The following is a 26,955-nucleotide window of genomic DNA, read 5'->3' as shown; positions in this document are numbered from 1 at the left end:
TTTTGCAAGTTGCTGTCCAGTTCTCCCAGCACCATTTGCTAAAGAGACTGTCTTTTTCCATTGGATACTCTTTTCTCCTTTGTCGAAGATGAGTTGGCCATATATTTGTGGGTCCATTTCTGGGTTCTCTATTCTGTTCCATTGGTCTGTGTGTCTGTTTTTGTGCCTGTACCATACTGTCTTGATGATTACAGCTTTGTAATACAGGCTAAAGTCTGGGATTGTGATGCCTCCAGCTTTGGTTTTCTTTTTCAACATTACTTTGGCTATTTGGGTTCTTTTGTGGTTCCATACAAGTTTTAGGATTGTTCTAGCTCAGTGAAGAATGCTGGTACTATTTTGATTAGGATTGCTTTGAATGTGTAGATTGATTTGGCTATTACCAACATTTTAACAATATTTGCTCTTCTGATCCATGAGCATGGAATGTTTTTCCATTTTTTTGTGTCGTCTTCAGTTTCTTTCATAAGCTTTTTATAGTTTTCAGCTTACGGATTTTTTTTTTTTTTTTTTTTTACCTCTTTGGTTAGGTTTATTTGTAGGTATTTTATGGTTTTTGATGCAATTGTAAATGGGATTGATTCTCTGATACCTCTTTCTATTGCTTCATTATTGGCGTATAGAAATGTGATTGATTTCTGTTCATTGATTTTATATCCTGAGATTTTGCTGAATTCCTGTATCAGCTCTGGCAGTTTTTTGGTGGAGTCTTTTCAGGTTTTCCACGGAGAGTATCATGTCATTTGTGAAGAGTGAAAGCTTGACTTCTTTTTTGCCAATTTGGATACTTTTTAATTTCATTTTGTTGTCTGACTGCTGAAGAAAGGACTTCCAGCACTATGTTAAACAGTGGTGAGTAGTGGACATCACTGTCGTGTTCCTGATCTCAGGGGGAAACCTCTCAGTTTTTCCCCATTGAAGATGGTATTAGCAGTGGGCCTTTCATATATGGTTTTTATGATGTTAAGATATGTTCCTTCTATCCTGACTTTGTTGAGAGTTTTTATTAAGAAAGGATGCTGTAATTTGTCAAGTGCTTTTCCTGCATCTATTGAGAGGATCATATGGTTCTTACTCTTTCTTTTATTAATATCACAGTGATTGATTTATGAATATTGAACCAGCCCTGCAGCCCAGGAATGAATCCCACTTGATCATGGTGAATAATTCTTTTAATATACTGTTGAATTCAGTTTGCTAGTATCTTGTTGAGAATTTTTGCATCGTGTTCATCAAGGATATTGGCCTGTAATTTTCCTTTTTAGTGGTTTGGAATCAAAGTAATGCTGGCTTCATAGAATGAGTCTGGAAGCTTTCCTTCTGTTTCCATTTTTTGGAACAGTTTGAGAAGAATAGGTATTAACTCTGTTTTAAATGTCAGGTAGAATTCCCCTGGGAAGCCATCTGGCTCAGGAGTCTTATTGTTGGGGGATTTTTGATAACTGATTCAATTTGATGGTTATGGATCTCTTCAAATTTCCTATTTCTTCCCCCATTTGAGTTTTGGTAGTGTGTGAGTGTCTAGGAATTTGTCCATTTCTTCCAGATTGTCCAGTTTGTTGCCATATAATTTTTCATAGTATTCTCTAGTAATTGTTTGTATTTCTATGGTGTTGGTTATGATCACTCCTCTTTCATTCATGATTTTATCTATTTCGGTCCTCTCTTCTATTTGAGAAGTCTGGCTAGTGCTTTATCAATTTGTTTATTCTTTCAAAAAAAAAAAAAAACCAGCTCTTAGATTCATTGATCTATTCTGGCTTTTTGGTATTCTGTAGTGTTTACTTCTGCTTTTATTTTTATTATTTCTCTTCTGCTGGCTTTGCGCTTTCTTTGCTGCTGCCTTTCTAGCTCCTTTAGGTGTAAGGTTAAGTTGTGTATTTGGACCTTTCTTGCTTCTTGAGACAGGCCTGAATTGCAGTATATTTTCCTCTTAAGACTGCCTTTGTTGCATCCAAAAGGGTTTGGGCTGTCATGCTTTCATTTTCATTGGCTTCCATATATTTTTAAATTTCTTCTTTAGTTTCCTAGTTGACCCACTTATTCTTTAGTAGTAGATGTTCTTTAACCTCCATGTATTTGGGGGCTTTCCAAATTTTTTCTTGTGGTTGATTTCAAGTTTCTTAGCGTTGTTATCTGAAAATATGCATGGTATGATCTCAATCTTTTTATACTTGTTGAGGGTTGTTTGTGACCCAGTATGTGGTATGTTTTGGAGAATGTTTCATGTGTACTCGAGAAGAATGTGTATTCTGCTGCTTATAGATGAAAAATTCTGAATATATCTGTTAAGTTCATCTGGTCCAATGTGTCATTCAGAGCCATTGTTTCCCTATTGATTTCCTGCCTAGATGATCTGTCCATTGTTGTAAGTGGAGTATTAAAGTCCCTTACAATCATGGTATTATTATCTATACATTTGATTAATTGATTTATATATTTGGGTGTCTCACGTCGGGGGCATAAACATTTATAATTGTTAGCTTTTCTTGATGGATAGACCCCTTAGTTAAGCTATAATGCCCTTCTTCATCTCTTATTACGGTCTTTATTTTAAAGTCTAGCTTGTCTGCGGCCTCCTGGGTGGCTCAGTTAGGCGTCTGAATTTGGCTCAGGTCATGATCTCTCAGTTTGTGAGTTTGAACCCCGCGTTGGGCTCTGTGCTGACAGCTCAGAGCCTGGAGCGTGCCTTGGATTCTGTGTCTCCCTCTCTCTCTCTGCCCCTCCCACACTATCTCTCTCACTTTCTCTCTTTCTCAAAAATAAGTAAACATTAAAAAAATGTAAAAAATCTAGCTTATCTGATATAAGTATGGCTACTCTGGCTTTCTTTTGATGCCCCATAGCATGGTAGATGGTTCTCCATCCCCTCACTTTCAATCTACAGGTGTTCTCAGGTCTAAAATGAGTCTCTTGTAGGCAACATATAGATGGATCTTGTTTTTCTAGCCATTCTGATACCCTGTGTCTTTTGATTGGGGCATTTAGTCCATTTACATTCAGAGTGATTATGAAAGATACGGATTTAGTGTCATTGTGTTATCTGTAGGTTTCATGTTTGTCATGATGTCTCTGGTCCTTTGTAGTCTTTGCTGCTTTCCACTCACAGAGTCCCCCTTAGGATCTCCTGCAGGGCTGGTTTAGTGGTTTTGAACTCCTTTAGTTTTTGTTTGTCTGGGAAAGCCTTTATCTCTCCTTCTACTCTGAATGATAGCCTTGCTGGATAAAGGATTCTTGGCTGCATATTTTTCCTTTTCAGCACATTGAATATTTCCTGCTACTCCCTTCTGATCTGCCAAGTTTCAGTGGACAGATCTACTACCACCCTTCTTCTGTCTACCCTTGTAGGTTAAGGCCCTTTTGTCCCTAGCTGCTTTCAGAATTCTTTCTTTATCTTTGTATTTTGCCAGTTTCACTATGATATGTTGTGTTGACCCGTTTTTGTTGATTTTGAAGGGAGTTCTCTGTGCCTTTTGGACTTGGATGCCTGCTTCCTTCCCCAGATTAGGGAAGTTCTCAGCTATAATTTGTTCAAATAAACTTTCTTCCCCTTTCTCTCGCTTTTCTTCTGGAACTCCTATGATATGGATATTATTTCATTTCATGGAATCACTTAACTCTCTAATTCTCCCTTTATGGTCTAGGAATTTCTTTTTCTTCTTTTTTTCAGCTTCATCATTTTCCATAATTTTATCTTCTATTTCACTATTCTCTTTTCTCTCCTCTTCACTTCTTCTATTCTCTCCTTTGGTCACTATATCTAGTTTGTTTTGCATCATTATCAGGGAAATACAAATCAAAACCACAATGAGATACCACTTCATACCTGTCAGAATGCATAAAATTAACAACACAAGATGCGACACAGGATTGATTCCTGGGTGTTCCAAGTGCTCTGACCTCAATATAGCTGTGTTTGAGGGAAGAGGGAAATCCTGGTCCCCCTACTTCTCTGCCATCTTAACTCCCATAGTTTGGCTATTGTTGATAATGCTGCTCTAAACAGCAGGGTACATGTACCCCTTCGAATCTGTAATTTTGTATCCTTTGGGTAAATACCTAGTAGTGCAATTGCTGGTTTGTAGGGTAGTTCTATTTTTAACTTTTTGAAGAACCTCCATATTGTTTTCTATGGTGGCTGCACCAGTTTGCATTCCCACCAGCAGTGTAAGAGGGTTTCCCTTTCTCTGCATCCTGACCAACACTTGTTGTTTCTTGGGTTGTTAATTTTAATGCATTCTCACAGGTATTTTAATGCATTCTCACAGGTGTTAAGTGGTATCTCATTGTGGTTTTGATTTGTATTTCCTTGGTGATGATTGATGTTGAGTTGAGCATCGTGTCATGTGTCTGTTGGCCATCTGGATGTCTTCTTTAGAAAAATGTCTATTCATGTCTTCTGCCCATTTTCTTTTCTTTTTTTTTTTTTTTTCTGCCCATTTTCTTAACTTGATTATTTGGTTTTTTGGGTGTTGGGTTTGGTAAGTTCTTTATAGATTTTGGATATTAACCCTTTGTCAGATATATATATCATTTGCAGATGTCTTGTCCCATTCCATAGGCTGCCTTTTAGTTTTGTTGATTGTTTCCTTCACTATGCAGAAGCTTTTTATCTTGATGAAGTCCCAATAGTTCATTTTTTTTGCTTCCGGCAAGGTGTCTAGTAAGAAGTTGCTGTGACTGAGGTCAAAGAGGTTGCTGCTTGTGTTCTCCTATAGGATTTTGATGGTTTCCTCTCTCACATGTAGGTCTTTTATCCATTTTGAATTTATTTTTGTGTATGGTGTAAGAAAGTGGTCCTGTTTCATTCTTCTGCACATTGCTGTCCAGCTTCCCAACACCATTTATTGAAGAGACTATCTTTTTTTCCATTGGATACTCTTTTCTGCTTTGTTGAAGATGAGTTGACCATACAGTTGTGGGTCCATTTCTGGGTTTTCTGTTTTGTTCCATTGATCTATGTGTCTGTTTTTGTGCCAGTACCATACTGTCTTGATGACTACAGCTTTGTAATATAGGTTGAAGTCTGGAATCATGATGCCTCCAGCTTTGCTTTTCTTTTTCAGGATTGCTTTGGCTATTCGGGTTCTTTTGTGGTTCCATACAAATTTTAGGATTGTTTGCTCTAGCTCTGTGAAAGATGCTGGTGGTATTTTGATAGGGATTGCGTTAAATGTGTAGATTGCTTTGGTAGTATAGACATTTTGATGGTGTTTGTTCTTCCATTCCATGAACATGGAATGTTTTCCCATTTCTTTGTGTCCTCTTCAGTTTCTTTCATAAGTGTTCTATAGTTTTACTTCTTTAGGTTAATTCCTAGGTATCTTATTGTTTTTGGTGCAATTATAAATGGGATTGATTCCTTGATTTTTTTTTTTTTTCTGCTTCATTATTGGTGTATAGAAATGCGACTTTGCTGAATTCATGTATTAGTTCGAGTAATTTTTTGGTGGAGTCTTTCAGGTTTTCTACATATAGAGTATTGTGCCATCTGCAAATAGTGAGAGTTTGACTTCTTCCTTGCCAATTTGGATGCCTTTTATTTCTTTTTGTTGTCTGATTGCTGAGACTAAGACTTCCAGTACTATGTTAAATAGTAATGGTGACAGTGGACATCGCTGTCTTGTTCCTGATTAAAGAAAAAAGCTTTCATTTTTTTCCCCATTGAAGATGATATTAGCTGTGGATCTTTCATATATGGTCTTTATGATTTGAGGTATGTTCTGTCTATCCCTACTTTGTTGAGGGTTTTTATAAAAAATGGATGCTGTAGGGGCACCTGGGTGGCTTAGTTGGCTAAGCGTCCAACTCTTGGTTTCGGCTCAGGTCATGATCTCAGGGTTTGTGTGTTCGAGCTCCATATCAGGCTCCATGCTGACAGTGCAGAGCTTGCTTAGGATTCTGTCTCTCTCTGCCCCTCCCCCCGCCCAAAGAAATAAATAAACTAAAAAAAAAAAAAAAAAATGGTTGCAGGATTTTGTCAAATGCTTTTTCTGCATCTATTGAGAGGATTGTATGGTTCTTATTCTTTCTTTTATTAATGTAATATATCGCATTGATTTGTGAATATTAAACCACCCTTGAAGCCCAGGAATAAATCCCACTTGATCATGGTGAATAATTTTTTTAATGTACTGTTGGATTTGATTTCCTGGTATCTTGTTGAGAATTTTTGCATCCATGTTCATCAAGGATATTGGCCTGTAATTCTCCTTTCTAGTGGAGTCTATGTCTGGTTTTGGAATCAAGGTAATACTGGCATTGTAAAATGAGTTTGGAATTTTCCATTTCTATTTTTTGGAACAGTTTAGGAAGAATAGGTGTTAACTCTTCTTTTAATGCCTTATAGAATTTCCCTGGGAAGCCACCTGGCTCTGTACTATTGTTTGTTGGGAGATTTTTGATTAATGATTCCATTTCTTTGCTGGTTATGGGTCTGTTCAAATTATGTATTTCTTCCTATTTCAGTTCTGGTAGTTTGTATGTTTCTAGGAATTTGTCCATTTCTTCCAGATGCCCAGTTTGTTGGTGTATAATTTTTCATAACATTCTTTTGTAATTGTTTTTCTGTGGTATTGGTTATGATCTTCTCTCTCATTTGTGATTTTATTTATTTGACTCCTTTCTCTTTTTGAAAAGTCTGGCTAGGGGGTTATTTATTTATTTATTTATTTATTTATTTATTTTTGAGAGAGAGTGGGGAGTGTTCACATGAGTGGGGGAGGGGCAGAGGGAGAAGGGAGAGAGAATCTTAAGCAGGCTCCACACCCAGCATGGAGCCCTACATGGGGCTCAATCTTACAACCATGAAATCATAACCTGAACTGAAATCAAGAGTTAGATGTTTAACTGACTCAACCACCCAGGTGCCCGAAGTTTATCAATTTTATTCTTTCAAGGTACCAGCTCTTAGTCTCATTGATATGTTCTGTTTGTTCATTTGTTTGTTTCTATATCGTTTATTTCTGCTCTGATATTTATTATTTCCCTTCTTCTGGCTTTAGGCTTTATTTGCTATTCCTTTCCTACCTCCTTTAAGTGTTAAGTTAACTTGAGTATTTGATATTTTTCTTGGTTCTTATGTAGGCCTGTATTGTTGCCACTTACTTCTCTCTTAGGACTGCCTTTCCTGCATCCCGGTGGTTTTGGACTGTTGTGGTTTCATTTTCATTTGCTTCCATGTACTTTTTTACTTCTTTAATTTCCTGGTTAACCCACTCATTCTTTAGCAGGATGTTTTTTAACCTCCATGTATTTGTAGTCTTTCCAAATTTTTTCTTGTGTTGACTTCAAGTTTCATAGCATTGTGGTCTGAAAATATGCATGGTATGATCTCAATCTTTTTATATTTGTTGAGGGCTGTTTTGTGACCCAGTATGTGGTCTATTTGGAGAATGTTCTGTGTGTACTTGAAAAGAATGTGTGTTCTGCTTTAGGAAGAAATGTTATGAATATACCTATTAAGTTCCATCCGGTTCAGTGTGTCATTCAAAGCCATTGTTTCCTTGATGATTTTCTGTTTGGATGCCCTGTCCATTACTTTAAGTGGGGTGTTAAAGCTCCCTACTATTATTGTATTATTATCAATAAATTTCTTTATGTTTGTTCATTGATTTATATATTTGGGTTCTCCCAAGTTGGGGAAATAAATATTTATAATTGTTAGATCTTCTTAATTATGGTGTAATGCCCTTCTTCATCTCTTATTACAGTCTTTGGTTTAAAGTCAATTTTGTCTGATGAAAGTATGGCCTTCTTTTGACTTCCATTAGAATGATAGATGGTTCTCCATCCTTTACATCATCCTTTACTTTCAATCTGCAGGTGTCTTTAGGTCTGAAATGAATCTCATATAGGCACCATATAGATGGGTCTTGTTTTTTAGTCCATTTTGATGCCCTTTGTCTTTTGATTGGAGCATTTAGTCCATTTACATTCAGAGTGATTATTGGTAGATATGAATTTAGTGCCTGTGTATTACCTATAAAAATAGCCTTTCTGGTGATTTTCTCTGTTCCTTTCTAGTCTTTGTTACTTTTGGTCCTTTTCTTCCCCCCACTCATAGGGTCCCCTTTAATATTTCTTGTAGGGCTGGTTTAGTAGTCATGAACTCCTTTAGTTTTTGTTTGGGAAACTCTGTATCTCTTCCTCTCTCTTTTTTTTTTTTTAAGTTTATTTATTTTGAGAGAGAAAGACTGTGTGAGTCGGAGAGGAGCAAAGAGAGAGGGAGACAGAGAATTCCAAGCAGGCTCCATGCTGCCAGAGCAGAGCCCAACACAGGACTTGAACTCACAAAACCATGAGATCATGACCTGGGCTGAAACTTAACTGCATGAGCCACCCAGGTGCCCCTCTCTTCTTCTATTCTGAATGACATTCTTGCTGGATAAAGTAGTCATGGCTGCATATTACCCTCATTCAGCACATTGAATATATCCTGCCACTCCGTTTTGATCTGGCATGTTTCTGTGGACATATCTTCTGCAAACCTGATCTGTTTTCCCTCGTATGTTAAGTACTTTTTCTCCCTTGCTGCTTTCAGGAGTCTTTCCTTAACTGTGTATTTTATGAATTTGACTATGATATGTCTTGGTGATGGCTTCTTTAAAAAAATTTTTTTTAATATTTATTTATTTTTGAGAGAGACAGAGACAGAGCTTGAGCGGGGGAGAGGCAGAGAGAGGGAGCAAGACACAGAATCCGAAGCAGTCTCCAGGCTCTGAGCTGTCAGCACAGAGCCCAATGCAGGGCTCGAACCCATGGACGGTGAGATCATGACCTGAGCTGAAGTCGGACACCCAACCGACTGAGCCACCCAGGCGCCCCTGTGATGGCTGCTTTTGTTGAATTTAGTGAGAGTTCTCTGTGCTTCTTCGATTTTGATGTCTGTTTTCTTCCCCAGTTTAGGAAAGTTTTCAACTATAATGTGCTTAAATAAACCTTCTACCCCTTTTTCTCTCTCTTCATCCCGAGGCTCCTATAATACAAATGTTATTATGCTTTAAAGAGTTGCTGAGTTCCCTAAGTCTGCATTTTGACCCAATACCTTTCTTTCCCTCTTCTTTTCAGCTTCATTATTTTCCATAATTTTATCTTCTGTTATCACTGATTCATTCCTCTGCTTCATCCATCCTCATTATCACAGCATCCATTTGAGCTTGCATCTCCATTATCGCAGTTTTAATTTCATCCTGACTAGTTTTTAGTTCCTTTATCTCTGCAGTTGGGGATTCTCTAGTGTCTTCTATGCTTTTTTCATGCCCAGCTAGTATCCTTATAATTGTTGTTTTAAATTCTAGTTCAGACATCTTACTTACATCTGTATTTATTAAATCCCATGCCTTCACTTCTTCCTGTTTTTTCTTTTGGGTGAATTCGTGTCTTCTCATATTGTCCAGGTCAAAAAACAAAGCAAAACAAAAAAGGAAGCTAGATCCTAGGTGTGTTTTGGTCTCCTTGTTAAAAGGAGCTAGATCAAAAAAAATAATAATAAATAAGTAACATATAAAACATTAAATTTAAAAATTTTTTTTAAATATTAAAAATTGCTTTTTCTGTATCCCAAGAAGAGTGGGAAATATTTCCCCTAGAGCTGAAGCTTTGTAACATTCTATGATCAGTAAACTTGTGCATTTGAGGGTTTATGCTTATCTTCTGGAGGTGCAGGCTGCTGCACTGATTCAGGCTGACTTGCCCTAGTGGAGATGCACCTGCAGGGCACAGGGGGCAGGGGTTGGTGTAAATGACTCTAGCCTCCCTTGGTGGTGCTGTTTTGCTCACTGAAGTTGGTCATTGCTGATGGGTGGGGTGAAAATTGTGTCACCTGGCTCCCTTTTCCCCCAGCGAGGAGCTCATACCCACCACTCTTCAGGAAGCCCTCACAGGAGAGCAAACAATCACCTTTCTTGTGTGGCTGGCTTCTGCCAGATCCCCAACTTCATCCTGCCTGTATCTGAGCTGTCCACCTGACAGGCCACAGCACTTCTGTGTTTTATCTCAGGTGCATTGGTTGAGTTTCAAAGCTCCACATTTTAGAGATTGCGCAGGGAGTACCCATGCTGATCCTCTAGAGGAGGGTCTTGCTCTGCAAGACTGGCCGGTGCCAGCTTGTTACAGAAATGGGTTATACAAACGCGCAGCAGTTCATTATTTATAGTAAAGCACAGCAGAGGGGCACCTGGGTGGCTCAGTTGTTTGAGCATGACTCTTGATTTCAGCTTAGGTCATGATCTCCTAGTTTGTGAGTTCAAGACCTGTATTGGGCTCCTTGCACTGACAGTGTGGAGCCTGGTTGGGATTATCTCTCCTCTCTTTCTACCCTTCCTGCACACAAACTGTCTCTCTCAAAATAAATAAATAAACTTAAAAAAAATGTAAAGCACAGCAGAAAGCTGGCACCAAGGCTTGCTGCCCTCAGCTAGCGTCCTATGCTATGTTAGCAAATGGAGCAGCTCAGTGGCACCTGCCAGATCTTTTGCCCCCAGAGAGACTGTGCCACCTCTCCCAAATGCACTTGAAGCAGCATAACTGCTTCTCCCCATGTGATCCGGGGGATCTTCAGACCATGGTGCTTGCTCTGTGTCTCTGCTCTTCTTCCCCACCAGACCACAATTCAGCCTGCCAAGTGAGATTCTGGTGATGGTGCAAACCTCTGAAACTTCAGACTCTGCACTCAAACTTGTGGTATTGAGCCCCTCTCCTTTCCCAAGGCAGTGGTTTTGGGGAAAGAGTTTTTCTTATGCAGTTCCCCACGTGCACTTTCACTCTTTCTTCTGTCTCTTTCTGTCTCTCGTGCTCCTCTCTCTGCGATCCGGGTTCCTTCCCCGTTGCAGCACCTAGAGCTCTTTTCCTCCCCAAATCAACTCTTTGCAGTTACTACTTTCCACAATGTGGTAGGTTTTTTTCAGCTCTAGTTGTGCATTTTTACTCTCTGAATCCTCAGATCAATTTCTTGGACGTTCAAAATGATTTGATATATCTTTTTAAAGTTTATTTATTTTGAGGGAGTGGGGGAGGGGCAGAGAGAAAGAGAGAATCCCAAGCAGGCTCCATGCTGTCAGTGCAGATCCTGATGCGGGGCTCATTCTCACAAACTGAGATCATGACATGAACCAAAATCCGGGGTTGGACACTTAACTGACAGAGCCACCCAGATACCCCCAAAATGATTTGATATTTATCTAGCTGTGGGGATGAGGCAAGCCTAGGGTCTCCGTACTCCTCTGCCTGACTCCTCGACTCCTCCCTAACATAGACTTTTTAACAGAAAAGAGTCATTTGTCATCCTTCTTTAGCACCTCTGTATTTGTTGTAATAAATTTCCTTCTTTTCTCCTTAATGCATGTTTTTCCCTTAAACATTTTCAATGAAAACATTTTAAATTTCATCTACAGTAAAACCTTGGTTTGTGAGCATAATTCGTTCCAGAAACATGCTTGTAATCCAAAGCACTTAATATCAAAGTGAATTTCCTTGTAAGAAATAATGGAAACTCAGATGATTCGTTCCACAACTGAAATATTTTCATAGAAAAATGATTACAATACTGTTATATAACACAGAATAATAAAATACAAAATGTAAAAAAAAATAAATTAACCTGCACTTATCTTTGAAAACCTTTGTGGCTGGTGTGAGGGAAGCAAGAAAGTTTGTGCAACTTTAACAAGGAACTTATCCAATGACACTTGCTTTTGCCTCCTTTTGAGGATTTCATGGAAATGTGACATTGCATTGACTATCACCCACAATCCCACAGAGAGAGAGAAAGAGAAGAACCACTGGCTCACTTGTGATCATGTGATCACGTACTACTTGTATTGCAAGACATCACTCGTTTATCAAGTTAAAATTTATTAGAAATGTTTGCTCATCTTGTGGAACACTTGCACAAGTTACTTGCAATCCAAGGTTTTATTGTAAGTTTTTTTCCCCGGGGGTGGTGGAGAGTGGCAGAGGGAGAGAGAGAGAATCTTAAGCAGGCTCCATGCTCAGCCTGGAGCCTGGCGCAGGGCTCAATCCCATGACCCTGGGATCATAACCTGAGCCAAAGTCGAGAGTCAGATGCTCAACCGACTGGGCCACCCGGGCACCCCTAAATTTCATATAATTTTTATGAAGAGTTTTATTTTGTTTTATTTACTTATTTAGTTTTTTTTAGATAGAGTGCGAGTGCACAAGTGGTGGGAAAAGGAGAGGGAGACAATCTTAAGCAGGCTCCATACCCTGCACGACCCTGAGATCATGACCAAAGCTGAAATCAAGAGTCAGACCAACTGAGCCACACAGGTGACCCCTTTATGTTTTTTTAAAAATCTTTTTTTTTTTTTTTTTTTTTTTAACATGAAAGAGAGGGAGAATGAGAGAGAGAGCAGGGTAAAGGAGCAGAAAGAGAGAAAGAATCTTAAGCGAGCTCCAGTGTGGAGCCTGACTCTGGGCTTGATCCCGTGACCCTGGGATCATGACCTGAGCCAAAGTCAAGAGTCAGATATTCAAGTGACTGAGCCACTCAGGTGACCCTAAAAATCACTTTCAATTGCGATGTATGGTGATTCCATACAATCACCCAGGTGCCCCTGTTTTATATTGATTTCCATGAGCATACTAAAAATTTTTAACCATTTTCTCAGCATTAGGTTGTTTTCTAAAATTTTTACAATTACAAATAATACTGGGATAAAATTGGTTACGGTGGATAGTTTTTTGTTTTTGTTTTTTTTGAAAATACAACTAAAAAAATTATTTGCAGGGTGCCTGAATGGCTTACTTTCTAGACTCTAGATTTCATCTCAGGTCATGATCTCCCAATTCGTGAGTTTGAGCCTGGAGTCAGGCTCCATGTTGTCAGTGCAGAGTCTGCTCGGGATTCTCTCTTTCTCTCTCTCTCCCTCTCTCCCTCTCTCCTTCTATCCCTCTCCCTCTCCCCCTCTCCCTCTCCCCCTCTCCCCCTCTCCCTCTGTCCTTCCCCTTTGTGCATATTCTCCCTAAGTAAATAAAATTTTTTTAAAAAAGTATTTGCATTTGTATTTTTTAAAGGAAATCTTAAAAATAAAATCTTAAAACAAAAAGAAACAATAACAAAATAAATGACTTAAAAAAATTTTTTTTTCAACGTTTATTTTTGGGACAGCGAGAGACAGAGCATGAATGGGGGAGGGGCAGAGAGAGAGGGAGACACAGAATCGGAAACAGGCTCCAGCCTCTGAGCCATCAGCCCAGAGCCTGACGCGGGTCTCGAACTCATGGACCGCCAGATCGTGACCTGGCTGAAGTCGGACGCTTAGCCAACTGCGCCACCCAGGCGCCCCTAAAATAAATGACTTTAAAGGGAATAAACAAACCCATAAAATATATAGCAGGTATTAAGAAATGTGAAAAATCTTAATGAAGTGGGTAATTTTTAAATTTTAAATCACCAGTGTTGACAGAAAAAAACCTTAATAATTGAGGAAGAAACAGAGCAAACTGTTCCCAATTATCCTTTCCATTAAAAATCCTAGATCTAAATGTTTTATAGTGTAAATTCTTTCAAAAGGCAGAAAAAGATAATAAGCAATCTGAATGCTTCTGTAAGTTCAGGATAAACATATCACCAAAACCTGTAGTAGATCTTTCTCACTCTAAGGGCTATTTCACTTAAGAATACAGATGCAGGGGTGCCTGGGTGGCTCCGTTGATTAAACATCTGACTTCAGGTCAGGTCATGATCTCACAGTTTGTGGGTTTGAGCCCCACGTTGGGCTCTCCGCTTTTCAAGTGGAACCCATTATAGATCCTGTTTCCCTCTTCACTGCCCCTCCCCTGTTTGTGCTCTGTCAAAAATAGATAATAAAAAAAAAAAGTGTTTTTTTTTTTTAAGTAATCTCTACATCCAATGTGGGGCTAGAACTCACAACCCTGAGATCAAGAGTCACACACTCCACTGATGGAGCTGGCCAGGTGCCCCAGTTGTTTCTTTGATATACTAGATTTCTCAAAACTCTTCTGTTTGGCTGGTATTTAAGAGGAACCAGCTTTTGAATTTGGCTCTTAATGCTGCTTTTTGTTTTCCAAGAATTTAATTCACCTGATTTTTTGGGGAGCCTCAAAATCTCCTCATTTTCCTTAAGAATGACCCAGACTCTGTATTTGTTCACTCAGCAGTGGAATACCTACTCTGTGCCTGGCAGTGGTTCTTGACTACGCCCACACTTCATAACTTGTCAGCAGAAGGTACCTGCTTCCTTTGGGGCAGCACTAGGGCTTCAATGAGGAGATTTAGTGAGAGGGTGCATGTAAATGACCCAAGTTCAGTGCCTGGCCTGTGGTGAATGTTCACTGAATGTTAGCTATTGTTCTTTGATAATGAATCACCTGAGGAGTTTTTAAAAATTTTTTAGCAGAGGTCTCCATGCATGCATGGGCAGGTTTTGTCACTTGCCCCCATGATTCTGGACGATTCCAACGTGCTTGGTTTGAGAGATACAGAAATGAAAAGGAGTTTGAGAAAATGTTGAGGGAGAACATGTGAATAAACAACTACAGTACTAGGGGCATCTGGCTGGTTCAGTCAGTAGAGCATACAGATCTTGATCTTGGGGTCATGAGTCCAAGCCCTATTTTGGGGATAGAGATTACTTAATAAAAAATAAAAAAAAAGAAAAGCATATTTACTTAAAAAAGCATCAACACAACTACAGTTCTAAAATGGAGATGTGGATCAAATGCTGAAGGGGGAGGCAGGGAGCTTTTCCAGAAAAGCTTCATGAGGGAAGGCATCATTGAACTGGTTCTAGAAAGGTGAGTAGGAATTTTTCCTATAGAGCCGAGGGAAGAAAGTACATGGTGGTCAGAATAAGATGTGCAAAGACAAGGAGACTCCAAAGAGAATGATATTATAAGCGCAAAGAGTCCGTGTAGTAGGAGCACGGGGTGTATGGCAGGAGGCAAAATTTGAGAGAAAGATACAGGCCTGTATTCCTCTAACTTCCCTCTTAGAACCATTTCTGCTGCATCCCAAAGATTTTGGACCATTGTGTTTTCATTTTCATTTGCCTCCATGCATTTCTTTATTTCCTCTTTGATTTCTTGGTTTCATTGGATTGTTTAGCAGCGTGTTATTTAACCTCCATATGTTTGTGTTTCTTCCAGATTTATTCTTGTGGTTGATTTCTAGTTTCATAGCATTGTGGTTGAAAACGATGCATGGTATGCCTTCATTCTTTTTGAATTTGTTCAGACTTGTTTTGTGGCCTAACATACGATCTGTTCTGGAGAATGTTCCACATATACTTGAGAAGAATATGTATTCTGCTCTTTCAGGATGGAATGTTCTGAATATATCTGTTATATCCATCTGGTCCAATGTGTCATTCAAAGCCACTATTGCCTTGTTGATTTTCTGTTTTAATGATCTATCCATTGATGTAAGGGGAGTGTTAAAGTCCCCTACTATTATTGTATTACTCTTGATTATTTCCTTTATGTTTTTTCAAGCTGCTTTATGTATTTGGGTGCTTTCATGTTGGGTGCATAAATATTTATAATTGTTATATCTTGTTGGATTGTCTCCTTTATGATTATATAGTGTCCTTTTTTTTTTTTTTAATGTTTTTATTTATTTTTGAGACAGACAGAGACAGAGAATGAGCAGGGGACAGGCAGAGAGAGAGGGAGACACAGAATCGGAAGCAGGCTCCAGGCTCTGAGCTGTCAGCACGGAGCCTGACTTGGGGCTCAAACCCATGGACTGTGAGATCGTGACCTGAGCTGAAGTCGGACGCTCAACTGACTGAGCCATCCAGGCGCCCCTATAGTGTCCTTCTTTGTTTCTTGTTGTAGTCTTTGTTTTAGAGTCTATTTTGTCCAATATAAGTATTGCTACCTCAGCTTTCTTTTCACTTCTTTTGGCATGATAGATGCTTTCCCATCCCTTCACTTTCAATCTGCATGTCTTTAGGTCTGAAATGAGTCTCCTGTAGGCAGCATATAGATGGGCCTTGCTTTTTATCTATTGTGTTACCCTATATCTTTTGATTGGATCATTTAGTCCATTTACATTCAAAGTAATTATCAATAGGTATGTATTGCATTTCGTTCCTTGTTTTATGGTTGTTTTTGTAGTTCTCTGTTCCTTTCTTCCCTTGTTCCCTTCTCTGAGTTTGCTGGCTTTCTTTAGTGACATACGTGGATTCCTTTCTCTTTATTTTCTGCATATCTGTTACTGGTTTTTGATTTGTAGTTACTATTAGGTTTGTATATAAAATCTTATGCATGTAGCAGTCCATATTAGTAGTCACCAAAGTTTGAACCCATTCTTTACTCCTCTGCCCCCAACACTTTAGGCATATGGTGACATACTTTACATCCTTTTATTTTGTGACTCTCTTGACTCATTTTTTTGAAGTTTATTTATTTTTGAAAGAGAAAGAGAGTGAACGCACAAGGTGGGGGAGGGGCAGAGAGAGAGGGAGACACAGAATCTGAGGCTCTGAGGCTCTGAGTTTGTCAGCGCAGAGCCGGACACAGGGCTCGAACCCATGAACCATGAGATCATGACCTGAGCCAAAGTTGGACACTTAACCAACTGAGCCACCCAGGTATCCCTCCCTTGACTCATTTTAGACATATACTGATATTTACTGCTTTTGGGCTTTCTACTTTTCTTTACTCTGACTTACGGTCCTTCCTTTCCACTCAAAGAGTCCCCTTTAACATTTCTTGTAGGGCTGGTTTAGTGGTCATGAATTCTTTTAACTTTTGTTTCTCTGGAAAACTCTTTACCTCTCCTTCTATTCTGAATGATAGCCTTGCTGGATAGAGTTTTCTTGGCTGCAGATTTTTTTCTTTTAGCTCTTTGAATATATCATGCCAGTCCCTTCTGGCTTGGAAAGGTTCTGCTGAAAAATCAGCTGATAGCCTTATGGGGTTTCTCTTGTATGTAACTGTTATCTTTTCTTGTGCTGCTTTTAAAATTCTCTCCTCATTACTACTTTTTCCCATTTTACTTTGTTTGTTTGTTTGTTTGTTTGTTTATTTAAATAAATAAAAGTTTATTTATTTATTTTGAGAGAGAGAGCAGTGTGCATACAAAAGCAGGGGAGAAGGAGAGAAAGAATCCCAAGTGGACTCTGCACAATAGTGCAGAGCCTGACACTGGGCTCGAACTCACAAACCCTAAGATCATGACCTGAGCTAAAATCAAGAGTCAGACACTTAACTGAGCCACCCAGGCACCCCTGCCATTTTAATTACTATGTGTCTTTTTGTGGACCTCTTTGGGTTGATTTTTTGGGGGACTCTGTGTGCCTCCTGGATCTGGATTTCTGTTTCCTTCCTCAGATTTGGGAAATATTTGGGAAGTTTTTGGTTGTTCTTTCTTCAAAAAAAATTTCTGCTCCTTTTTCTCTCCCTTCTCCTTCTGGGATCTCTGTAATGTGAATGTTATTTTGGTTGATGGTGTTGCTGAGTTCCCTAAGTCTGTTTTCATTTATCTTTTTTTTTTTCTCTCTTCCTTTTCAGCTTGATTGCTTTTCATTACTCTGTCCTCCAGGTTGCTGATCCATTCTTCCGCTTTCACTATTCTGTTCTTTATTCTATCTAGTGTATTTTTAATTTCTGTTATTTGAGTTCATCATCTCTGCTTGGTTCTTTTTTATGGTTTCTCTTTGTTAAGGGTCTCATTGAAGTTCTCCACTGTTTTCTTGAGTCCAGTGAGTATCTTTATGACCATTACTTTAAATTATGTATCAGGCATATTCCTTATCTCCATTTCATTCAGGTCTCTTGCTGTGATTTTGTCTTGTTCTTTCATCTGGAACACATTTCTCTGTCTCCTCATTTTGTCTAATTCTCTGTGACTGTTTCAGTGTTAGGAAAGTCAGCTATGTCTTCTACTCTTTTTTATTTTCTATTTTTATCTTTTTAATTTTTTAAAATATTTATTTTTGTGTGTGAGAGAGAGAGAGAACTAGTGCAAGTGGGGGAGGGGCAGAGAGAGGGGAGACAGAATCTGAAGCAGGCTCCAAGCTCTGAGCTGTCAGCACAGAGTCCGACGTGGGGCTCAAATTCAAGAACTGTGAGATCATGACCGGAACCAAAGTTGGACACTTAACTGACTGAGCCACCCAGGTGCCCCTGTCTTCTACTCTTGAAAGTAGTGGCCTTATGAAGAAGAGTTTCTTTAGTGCCCTGCAGTGCACTATCCCTTGTTCATCAGAACCTGGCACTTGAGGGGTGTCTCCTGTGTGTGTTTGTGTGCCCCATTGTTGTGGCTAAGCCATGTTTAACCTTCAGTCCAGTTGTCTGGACTTTCTTTGCCTGTTGTGGGAAGAGTTTAGTCGCTCTGTTGTTAGCAGGCCGGTCTGGGGCTGCCTTGAGCTTGAGTTGAGTCATGCCAAGCATTTGCCAGAGCTTTGGTAGTGGTAGCACGGAATTGCAGGGTGCTTTCCTGGTGTTGTGGTGGTGTTCCCTGAGAAGCTTTTGTTGATGGGCGGGGCCTACAGTCAGACCCATTGTCAGCCCCCAGCCCACTGCTGGGGCCACAGTTGGGACTGGTGGGTGTGGTTATTTTCCCCTTTCTCTGGGGTATGAGTAACTTTGGAGTGGTGCTGGCCCCTGTTGGGGCTGTTTGCACGTTGCCAGGCTTGTGGCACTGCTTTGGGTGAATCCAGGCTGGGGAGTGGGAGAGGGAAGTGGTGCCCTCCAGCTCTTTTGTTCTTGGAGAAATCTCCCAAAGATCCCTGCTCCTCCAGCACATGCCCTGAGATTAGTGAATAAATCTCCTGTCCCTATACCCCAGGTGTTTTCCAAACTGCTGCTTCTATGGTTTATCTCAGTTGGGGCTGTTTGTTGTGCTCTTTTTAGGGCAGGCACTCAGTTTCCTGTCACCGTGTCTGGCTCTTCCAGAGCCGAACCCACTGATATTTAGTTCTATGTGCTAAGCCCCCACTTATTGTAGCAACTCTCAAAGTTAGGCTCTTCTGGCTTTCAAAGCCAAATGTTATAGGGACTCATCTTCCCAGTGGCAGTCCTGTGTGCCTGGGGTAACTCAGGTGGAGGTCTGCATCTGTCCTCTCCATGCCCACATTGTCACTCCCTCCTGTATACTGTCCCACAGATCGATTTGGCCCTTCACCAGTCTTTGCCCTTCCTACTCTTTTCTACATTTCGCTGTGGAGAGTCTATTCTGCCAGTCTCTAGGTCGTTTTGTGGATTACTTACACAGATGTGGATGTTATCTACGTATATCCACAGGACGAGGCAAGCCTAAAATCCTCATATTCCACCGTCTCCCCCCAAGAGAGAAAAGTGATTCAATTGGAGAGTGGCTGAGGTGGAGAGCTAGGACAGTCTAGAACAGCACTGTCCAAAAGAAATACAAACTACATATTTAATTTAAAACTTTCTAGTAGTCACAAGGTAGAAAGAAATAGGTGAAATTAATTTTAGTAACACATACTATTTAACCCAATATAACTGAAATATTTCTATATGAATCAATATTTTAAAATTATTAATGAGGCATTTTATTTATTTTTTTATTTTGGTGCTAAGTCTTTGAAATCCAATGTGTATTTTACACTTGCCACCTATCCCAATTTGGATTTGCCACATTACAAGTGTCAGTAGTGTGCATGTTTCCGGTGGCTACCATATTAGACAGCATAGATCTAGAAAGTTACTTCCTGGCTTAATGGCATCATTGGCAGGGGAGGATTTGAGCAGGATTTGATAAGTGAAGGGGAGGGACTATAGATAGATGTTTTTGAGGCTCTTGGGGATTCCAGGGCGTAAAGGAAAAATGAAAAGTCAAGGATGAGGTCCGGGTTTTCAGTTAGGATGCAATAGATGATGATGCCCTTAGCCTAAGTAGGGCATCTGTGTGTGTAAAGGCTAACAGTGAATAGTTTCTTCTCTCCAGGCTCAATTGTTAGATACGCTGTTAACCCAGTTTACCAAACTATTATTGGCCTGATATCAGAGAGCACTGAGTACTTGAGTGAAAACCTTGCACTATGTCTTAGCAGATGTAATGTGTTCCAAATTAACTTTGGTCGCAGAGGGAGTTGTTTTTATAAATTTGATTGTTTTTACTTACTAGCTGCTGTTCTCTGGTTTTCAGCTTTGCAAAGTTTCTAAGTTACAAAGTTTCCTGAGTTAGAATTTGAGCAGATTTCTCCTCCAGAGTTGGCACATGTTAGAGTTGGAGGGCTCTCTGTATTTGCAAGTGTTGTCCTGTACAGCTGGAAGTGACCTTTCACCCTTCTGCTCTTAAAACTCCTGTATCTTTAGTTCAGGGAGCCCATGTTATAGATAAGAAGATTGGAGCAGGAGGTCTGTGATTTACCCAAGGGATATTATACGTTATTAATGTGCCACTTTTTACAGACCCAGGCAATTGAGTCTTCTCAAGTTAGTATATGCTGTTTCTAGTTCTTTGGACCTTTTATGTCAACATGAGGAAGACGAAATACTTGATACTTCATGATAACCTTGTTAATTTTTAAATTATTTAATTTTAAAAAGGCGTTGCGCTCTCTCTCTCTCTCTCTCTCAAAATAAATAAACTTTAAGAAAGAAAGAAGGAATGGGGTGCCTGGGTGGCTCAGTCAGTTGAGTGTGTGATTTTGGCTCAGGTCATGATCTCACTGTTTGTGAGTTCGAGCCCTGCATCAGGTTCTGTGCTGACAGCTCAGAGCCTGGAGCCTACTTCATATTCTGTGTCTCTCTGCCTCTCCCCTGCTCACACTCTGTCTCTCTCTCAAAAATGAATAAATGTTAAAAAAATTTTTTTTTAATTTTTTAAAATAAAAGAAAGAAAGAGGGAAAAGAAAGAAGAAAAGGAAAAGAGGGGAAGGGGAAGGGGAAGGGAGGGACCTGGGGGCTCCTGGCTGGCTCAGTCAGAAGGAGCATGTGACTCTTGATCTCAGGGTCATGAGTTTGAGCCCTATACTGGGTGTAGAGATTACTTTAATTAATTAAGTAAGTAACTGTAAATAAATAAGGGGGGCCAGTTGAGCAAAGGAGTCCAGGTTGGCCGATAACCACCTGTTACTAACTAGAGCAGGCTGTATGTTTACAGGACAGAGTAGGCAGTGGGGAGAAGGTGTTACTTCTCACAACCTAACTTGTAATTAGGTTGCCTTGCCTTGATCCAACCCCTTTTTCCTTGCTCCCCATGCCCATCTCAAGCCCAGCCTCCCCTTTCAAGCTTGGTAATCCCTGGATTGGATTCCCACTTCCTTCACGTGTCCAAATGGTACTTCTGCCTATTCAGGTTCAGTACATTGCCTGCCTTGAAGCTTCTCTCCCTTTCCCAGTTTTTCGTGCTCTGAATGCCTGTGGTACCTCACTATGTATCATCTCATATTGTGCTCTAATAAATAGCACATTTTAAAATACACTGGAATGTATTCAAGGACTGCAGTAGTTTTTCATTTGCATTTTTTTTTTCCTGCCATAGTGCATCTGGTAAAGCCAGGTGCCTAGTAAATATTGAGTATCATCTTACCTGGCCCATTCAGATCCCTGATCTCAGTCAGAAAAGTTTCGTGTTCCAGCACTTCCTTGTTCCCTCGGGGACCCAGCTGCAGTGTTGAGCCAGAATACGATACAGATGAGTGAGTGGTATGTGTGGATGTGGTCTTGTTCCTCACTCAGTAAAAGGGGCCACTCCTGTCTTCTGTAAAGTTCAAATCTCTGTCAGGAAACCAGAGTTTAGTATGAATCGGGCACTTGCTGGACACTGGTGTTTTCAAGTTAAAGAAAAAAAAAAGAGTTTCTGCCCTCATAATGCTCATGATCTAACTAGGAAAACTAGTATTAAATGGATTATTAGGTTTATTTGAATAATTGTGGATATACAAAATGCTTAAAGCACATAATAAGAGGATTGGCCCTCCAGTAGGGGATCAGAAGACTTCACTGAAGATCTTTTAGCCAGCACCTGAAATGTGAAACAGAATTAGCAAAGAAAAGACAGGTGGGAAGGTGGGGAGAGAATGGTACCCTCCAGGAAATTGAAAGAACTCCAGTTCAGCTGTAGCTAAGCGCGGTGGGGGGGGGGGGGGGATACAAAGTAAGGCTGAAACTTCCTTCACTGCTGTAGTCAGCTCTGCTTTCAAAGTCTTTTCACACTAATTGTCTTTACCATATTTTACTATATAGACTTTTTTGAAGTCTAACCAGGACCAGAGGAAATATTTTAGGTAGGGCATGGTGACATGGTTTAACAAGGCCTAGTAAGTCAAGACTATAATCAGTCCATGAGTATCGGATTGAAGGGATCTCAGGCAGCACAGCTTCAGTGGGGTAATGAGGAAGAAATGATTGGAGGGGGTAAGAAGCAGGAAAAGACCTGTGACCCAGCAATTCCAATTCTTACTAGCTATATTTATGCAAAGGAGTTATTGTAGTGATGTTTGTAGTAGCAAAATACTGAAAATAATCCAAATGTCTGCTAACAGGGACTGTTCCATTTATTCATTCGCCAAGCTTTTTTTAAAATTTTTTTTCACATTTATTTATTTTTGAGAGACAGAGAGACAGAGCATGAGCAGGGGAGGGGCAGAGAGAGAAGGAGACACATAATCTGAAGCATGCTCCAGGCTCCAAGCTGTCAGCACAGAGCCTGATGCGGGGCTCGAACCCACGAACTGTGAGATCATGACCTTACTCGAAGTCAGACGCCCAACCGACTGAGCCACCCAGGCGCCCCTCACCAAACATTTTTTAAGCATCCACTCTGTGTTGGGTATAAAACCAAGAAAGATCAAGTCCCTGTTCCTGTGGAGCTCATGGTGGAGGAGACAGTGAAGCTAACAAGTAAGCTAATCGCAGATTATTGTTAGAAGTACAAGTACTTTGTACCTGAATGTGTTTGGTTCCTGAGTTCAGGTGGCAGGGATTTGGCCATGAGAGATAGCTGTGCTTGGGGAGAGATTAATGTGGTAATGTGATGGAGCATAAATTGGAGGGTGCTAAGACAGCTTTTCTGGGGGCCTGTGCTCAAGATGAGACTGAATAACTAGTAACTAGTTGTCAACCACATGGAGATCCTAGGGGAAGAGGGAGAAACAAGCATAAAGGCCCAGGGTAGAAACAAGCTTGATGTGTTCAGGAATCAGCAAGGTGAGCCTGGCTAGAGCCCAGTAAGTGGTGGGGATATCGGGATCTTCTCCACAGTAGCATGGAGTGCTGTTGGTTGTAATCAAGAATATGTTATGATACTTGCATGTGGAGTACTATGAAGCAATTCAAAGGGATTTGAATCAAAGGGATGAAGCAATTCAAAGCAATACCCAACTGTTAAACAGTCATTATTTCTAGGGAGCGTGGTGGGATGGTGATGCGGGTAAAGGAGGGCTGTTGTTTTTACTCCCCGCTGTATTTGGATTTTCTAACAAAGGAAGTGCATGGGCAGTGAGGAATTGGTGATTGTATGACAAGGCTTGGCTTTGCAGGAAAACAAGACAGCTAATAGGGATATGGGATTGCAGGACATACTGCCCCTGATGACTTTCCTGCCTGCCATACTGGATCCTTTACAAAATTACATAAACATCTAGTATGTTTAACCCAACATTGCCCCCACAGGATATCAAATGTGTGATCACTGTTCCTGATGACCCTACAGTATATTCCCAGTGTTGCCATGGGAACATTTTTGATGTTGATCCCTAGTTGAACAGGAATGTGATCCTACAGGAATCCGTGACATTCAAAGATGTGGCTGTGGACTTCACCCAGGAAGAATGGCACCACGTGGACCCTGCTCAGAGGCGCTTGTACAGGGATGTGATGCTGGAGAACTATAGCCACCTGGTTTCTCTGGGTAAGGACCAATTCAGTATCTTGCCTACTGGCAGGTCTTTCCTCTCTCATTTGCTAAGGTTGTGGGGCTCGTAGATCGGGTGGCTGTGAGGAGGATGTTCACCATTAGAGCTTGTTCTCCCTTTTGGGACTCAGCTTTACAGTTTTCTGAGACTGTTCTTTAAGTGAAGTTCTTTCTTTTGCAGAACTGGAAATAGGTCATTTGATTGCATGACTCCTCAAGTTGCACCTTTTTTTTCCTTCAGAGTTCCTGACGATCAAGGACTAGTACTGACTTATAGGAGGGGTCTTTGTCCACTTGCACAAACAACCAAATCTTGTGTATTTACCCATGAGCAGGATATCAAGTTTCCAAGCCAGAGGTGATCTTCAAATTGGAACAAGGAGAAGAGCCATGGATATCAGAGGGAGAAATCCAAAGACCTTTCTGTCCAGGTAAATGAGGGGGAGTCAGGCGTGCAGGAATCAATACAGACAGTGGCACAGCTGAGGGAGGGGGGAAGCATCTTCAAATTGGTACCTTGGGAGCTTCTACACCTGCAGGAGACTGCACCATCTCCTGGATGACACTTCTCTCTGTCTCCCTTCTCCAATAGGGTGTTCCTGCTGCTGGCAGGCATTAGAGGAAAACGTGCCCCTTTGTCCTACACAGAATACCATTTCTCCCTATACTGTCACCCTATTGCTGGATTATCTTCTCCTCAGGTGTCCTCAGTCTCTCATTATTAGCGATCCCTTTTCTTACTCATTCAGACTTTAATTGAACTCCCGTCTTCTTTAGTCTTGCTGCTTTAACTGTCACTGGCCCCAGACTTGTAGGAAATACTCACAGCCTTGATTCTCTGCCTTTTCATAACCTCCGTCAGACTTCTCTCCCTGACTCTACTCCTACAAAACCTGTCTAGGGAGTAGTACCATCTTCTTTCCATCGTGCCTTTATGCCAGGTTGCTTCATTGCCTCTCCCTGCAGTTCCTGGAATATCATCCTCGCCTGGTATCCTGGCTTGCTAAGTATTTCTTGGCTTTAGGTCTTTGCCGTAAGGAGTTTGCAAATCTGCCTTAAGGAGGCTGCTCTCCAACTTCTTCCCCTTTCTTTGTTACCACCTTAAAAGGGCACCTGCCTTCTGGTAGTTACAACTCTTGAATCTCTACTGTGGACTCAGAAGTCATCCTTACTTCTACCCTGGTCACCTTTTTCCCTTCTCACAGGACCTCTCCATGTAGAAGTCCCATGCAATTAAATACCTAAAGTCTGAATCATCTTTCATCCCCAGCCAGCACATTTTGCTACTTTGCCCATTAGAAACCACTGGATTTCTAATCCCTCAGGCCAGACACCCCAGTCAGTTTAGTGTTTTCCTGCAATTCAGGTTATTTTCCTCCTAAACCAGGCCCTGGGTGGAGATTACTAGAATTCCCAGTTGAAATTGCTCACCCTGTGTTTTCTTTTATAACCCATATTGGATTTTTTAATCTTAGCTTTTTTGAGATATGATTTACATACCATAAAATGGACCTTTTTAAAGTTTACAATGTAAATGGTTTTTCAGATATTTACTGAGTTCATTATCTAACTACAGAACATTTTCAGCACCCGAAAAGAAACCCTATACCCACTAGCAAGCACTCTCCATTCCCCGCTACCCCTGCACCCATTAATCTTTTTCTCTCAATGGATTACCATTTCTGGGTATTTTATGTAAATGGAATTGTATAATATGTAGCCTTTTGTGACTGGCTTCTTTCACTTAGTGTCATATTTTCATGGTTCATTCATGTTGTAGCATGTTTTAGTACCTCCTTACTTTGTATTGCTGAATAATATGCCATTGTATGGACATACCATGTTTTGTTTCTCTACTCATCACTGGGTGGACCATATTGGATTTTAACGTTTTATCTTCATAAACCACCCGCCTTTGACAAGCTCTTGCGGTCACTCCCTGTAGCTCATTATAGGAAATAGAAACTCCCACTCATTTTAAAGGTCCCCTATCATACCTTCCAGTATTCTCTTTTGTTCCCACTAAAACAAGCTTCACTTGGGTTGAACTGCTTTTTAATGTTTTCTGTAAGTAGTGTACACTTTCCCTCATTGGATAATGCTTTCTCCCTATCCAAAGCTATATATTATGTTCAAGGTGTCTATCCATAAACATAATATATACTAATATGTGTATTTTTTCCTTCCCTGATCACAAGTACCATTTATATCCTCTTTACTACACAAACTCAGATTTAAAAATATACCATCTGATGGTTTTCCTTTTTCGTCAGCTGATTAAATCTTATTTCTAAGATTTCAAACGCATGGAGAAAGAAACTGTTATATGTCTATGTATTCTGTCTGTGTTGCAGAGCACATAGAAGGCAGTCAGGAATTACTTGATTGTTTTGGAATATGGTTGGGGAGAGAACTTTCTCATTCATTCATATCAACAAGCATTTCTTGAATGTCTCTCTGAGAAGTATTCTAAAAGAAATTCAAAGCATTTTCCGTCCTTGGGAAATCAGAATTGAATGTTATTGCAGGGTAAGGAATTTGGGGGGTTAGGGTCCCTTGTTGTTGGTTTTTTTTTCCCTCCTAACATTTTACTGTGAATATTTTCAAACGTGTGGAAAGTTAAAAAAAATTAATACAGTGAACACTGTATACCTACCACCAAGATTCTATAGTTGTTAACATTTTATTATATTTGCTTTATTACATATTCTTCACCTGTCTATCAGTCTGTCTTTTTGATGCATTTCCAACTACGTTGCCGTCACGAGTACATTTCACTTCTGCATACTTCATATGTGTCATTAACCAGAATTCAGTATTTATGTTTTTTTGGTAAGAAAAATGTACATACAATAAGATACACAACTCTTCTAAGTACCATCCAGTTGACTTTGACAAATGCATTCACCCATCTAATCCAAATTCATTTTGATATGGAACATTTCCATCATTCCAGAACCCTTCTTCCCCTTAGTTTTTAAAAGTTACCATTCTTAGAACCTAGAAACTAATTAATTATCTGCTACTAGTATTCTGAGGTTAAACAGGGGTTTAGAGATCAACTTAGTAGGCAGAGTAAAATCCTTTTTGGTCAAGAGAGGTGAATAGTATGGAACCAGAACTCAGACTAAAAACCACAG

General features: G+C 40.1%; 1 protein-coding gene across 1 annotated transcript in view; it reads left to right on the top strand.

Annotated features, from left to right (window-relative positions):
- ZFP90 (ZFP90 zinc finger protein) overlaps positions 1-26,955 on the top strand; it is a 36,514-nt gene that overhangs the window by 6,682 nt on the left and 2,877 nt on the right. The window contains exons 3-4 of the mRNA XM_047835922.1: positions 23,686-23,812; positions 24,151-24,246. Of these exons, the coding sequence (XP_047691878.1) occupies positions 23,686-23,812; positions 24,151-24,246 (223 nt within the window). The remainder of the gene's footprint in view (positions 1-23,685; positions 23,813-24,150; positions 24,247-26,955) is intronic.

This window comes from Prionailurus viverrinus, chromosome E2 (genome assembly GCF_022837055.1).
Source record: "Prionailurus viverrinus isolate Anna chromosome E2, UM_Priviv_1.0, whole genome shotgun sequence".
Classification (NCBI taxonomy): domain Eukaryota; kingdom Metazoa; phylum Chordata; class Mammalia; order Carnivora; family Felidae; genus Prionailurus; species Prionailurus viverrinus.
This window is presented reverse-complemented; position numbering and strand designations above follow the sequence as displayed.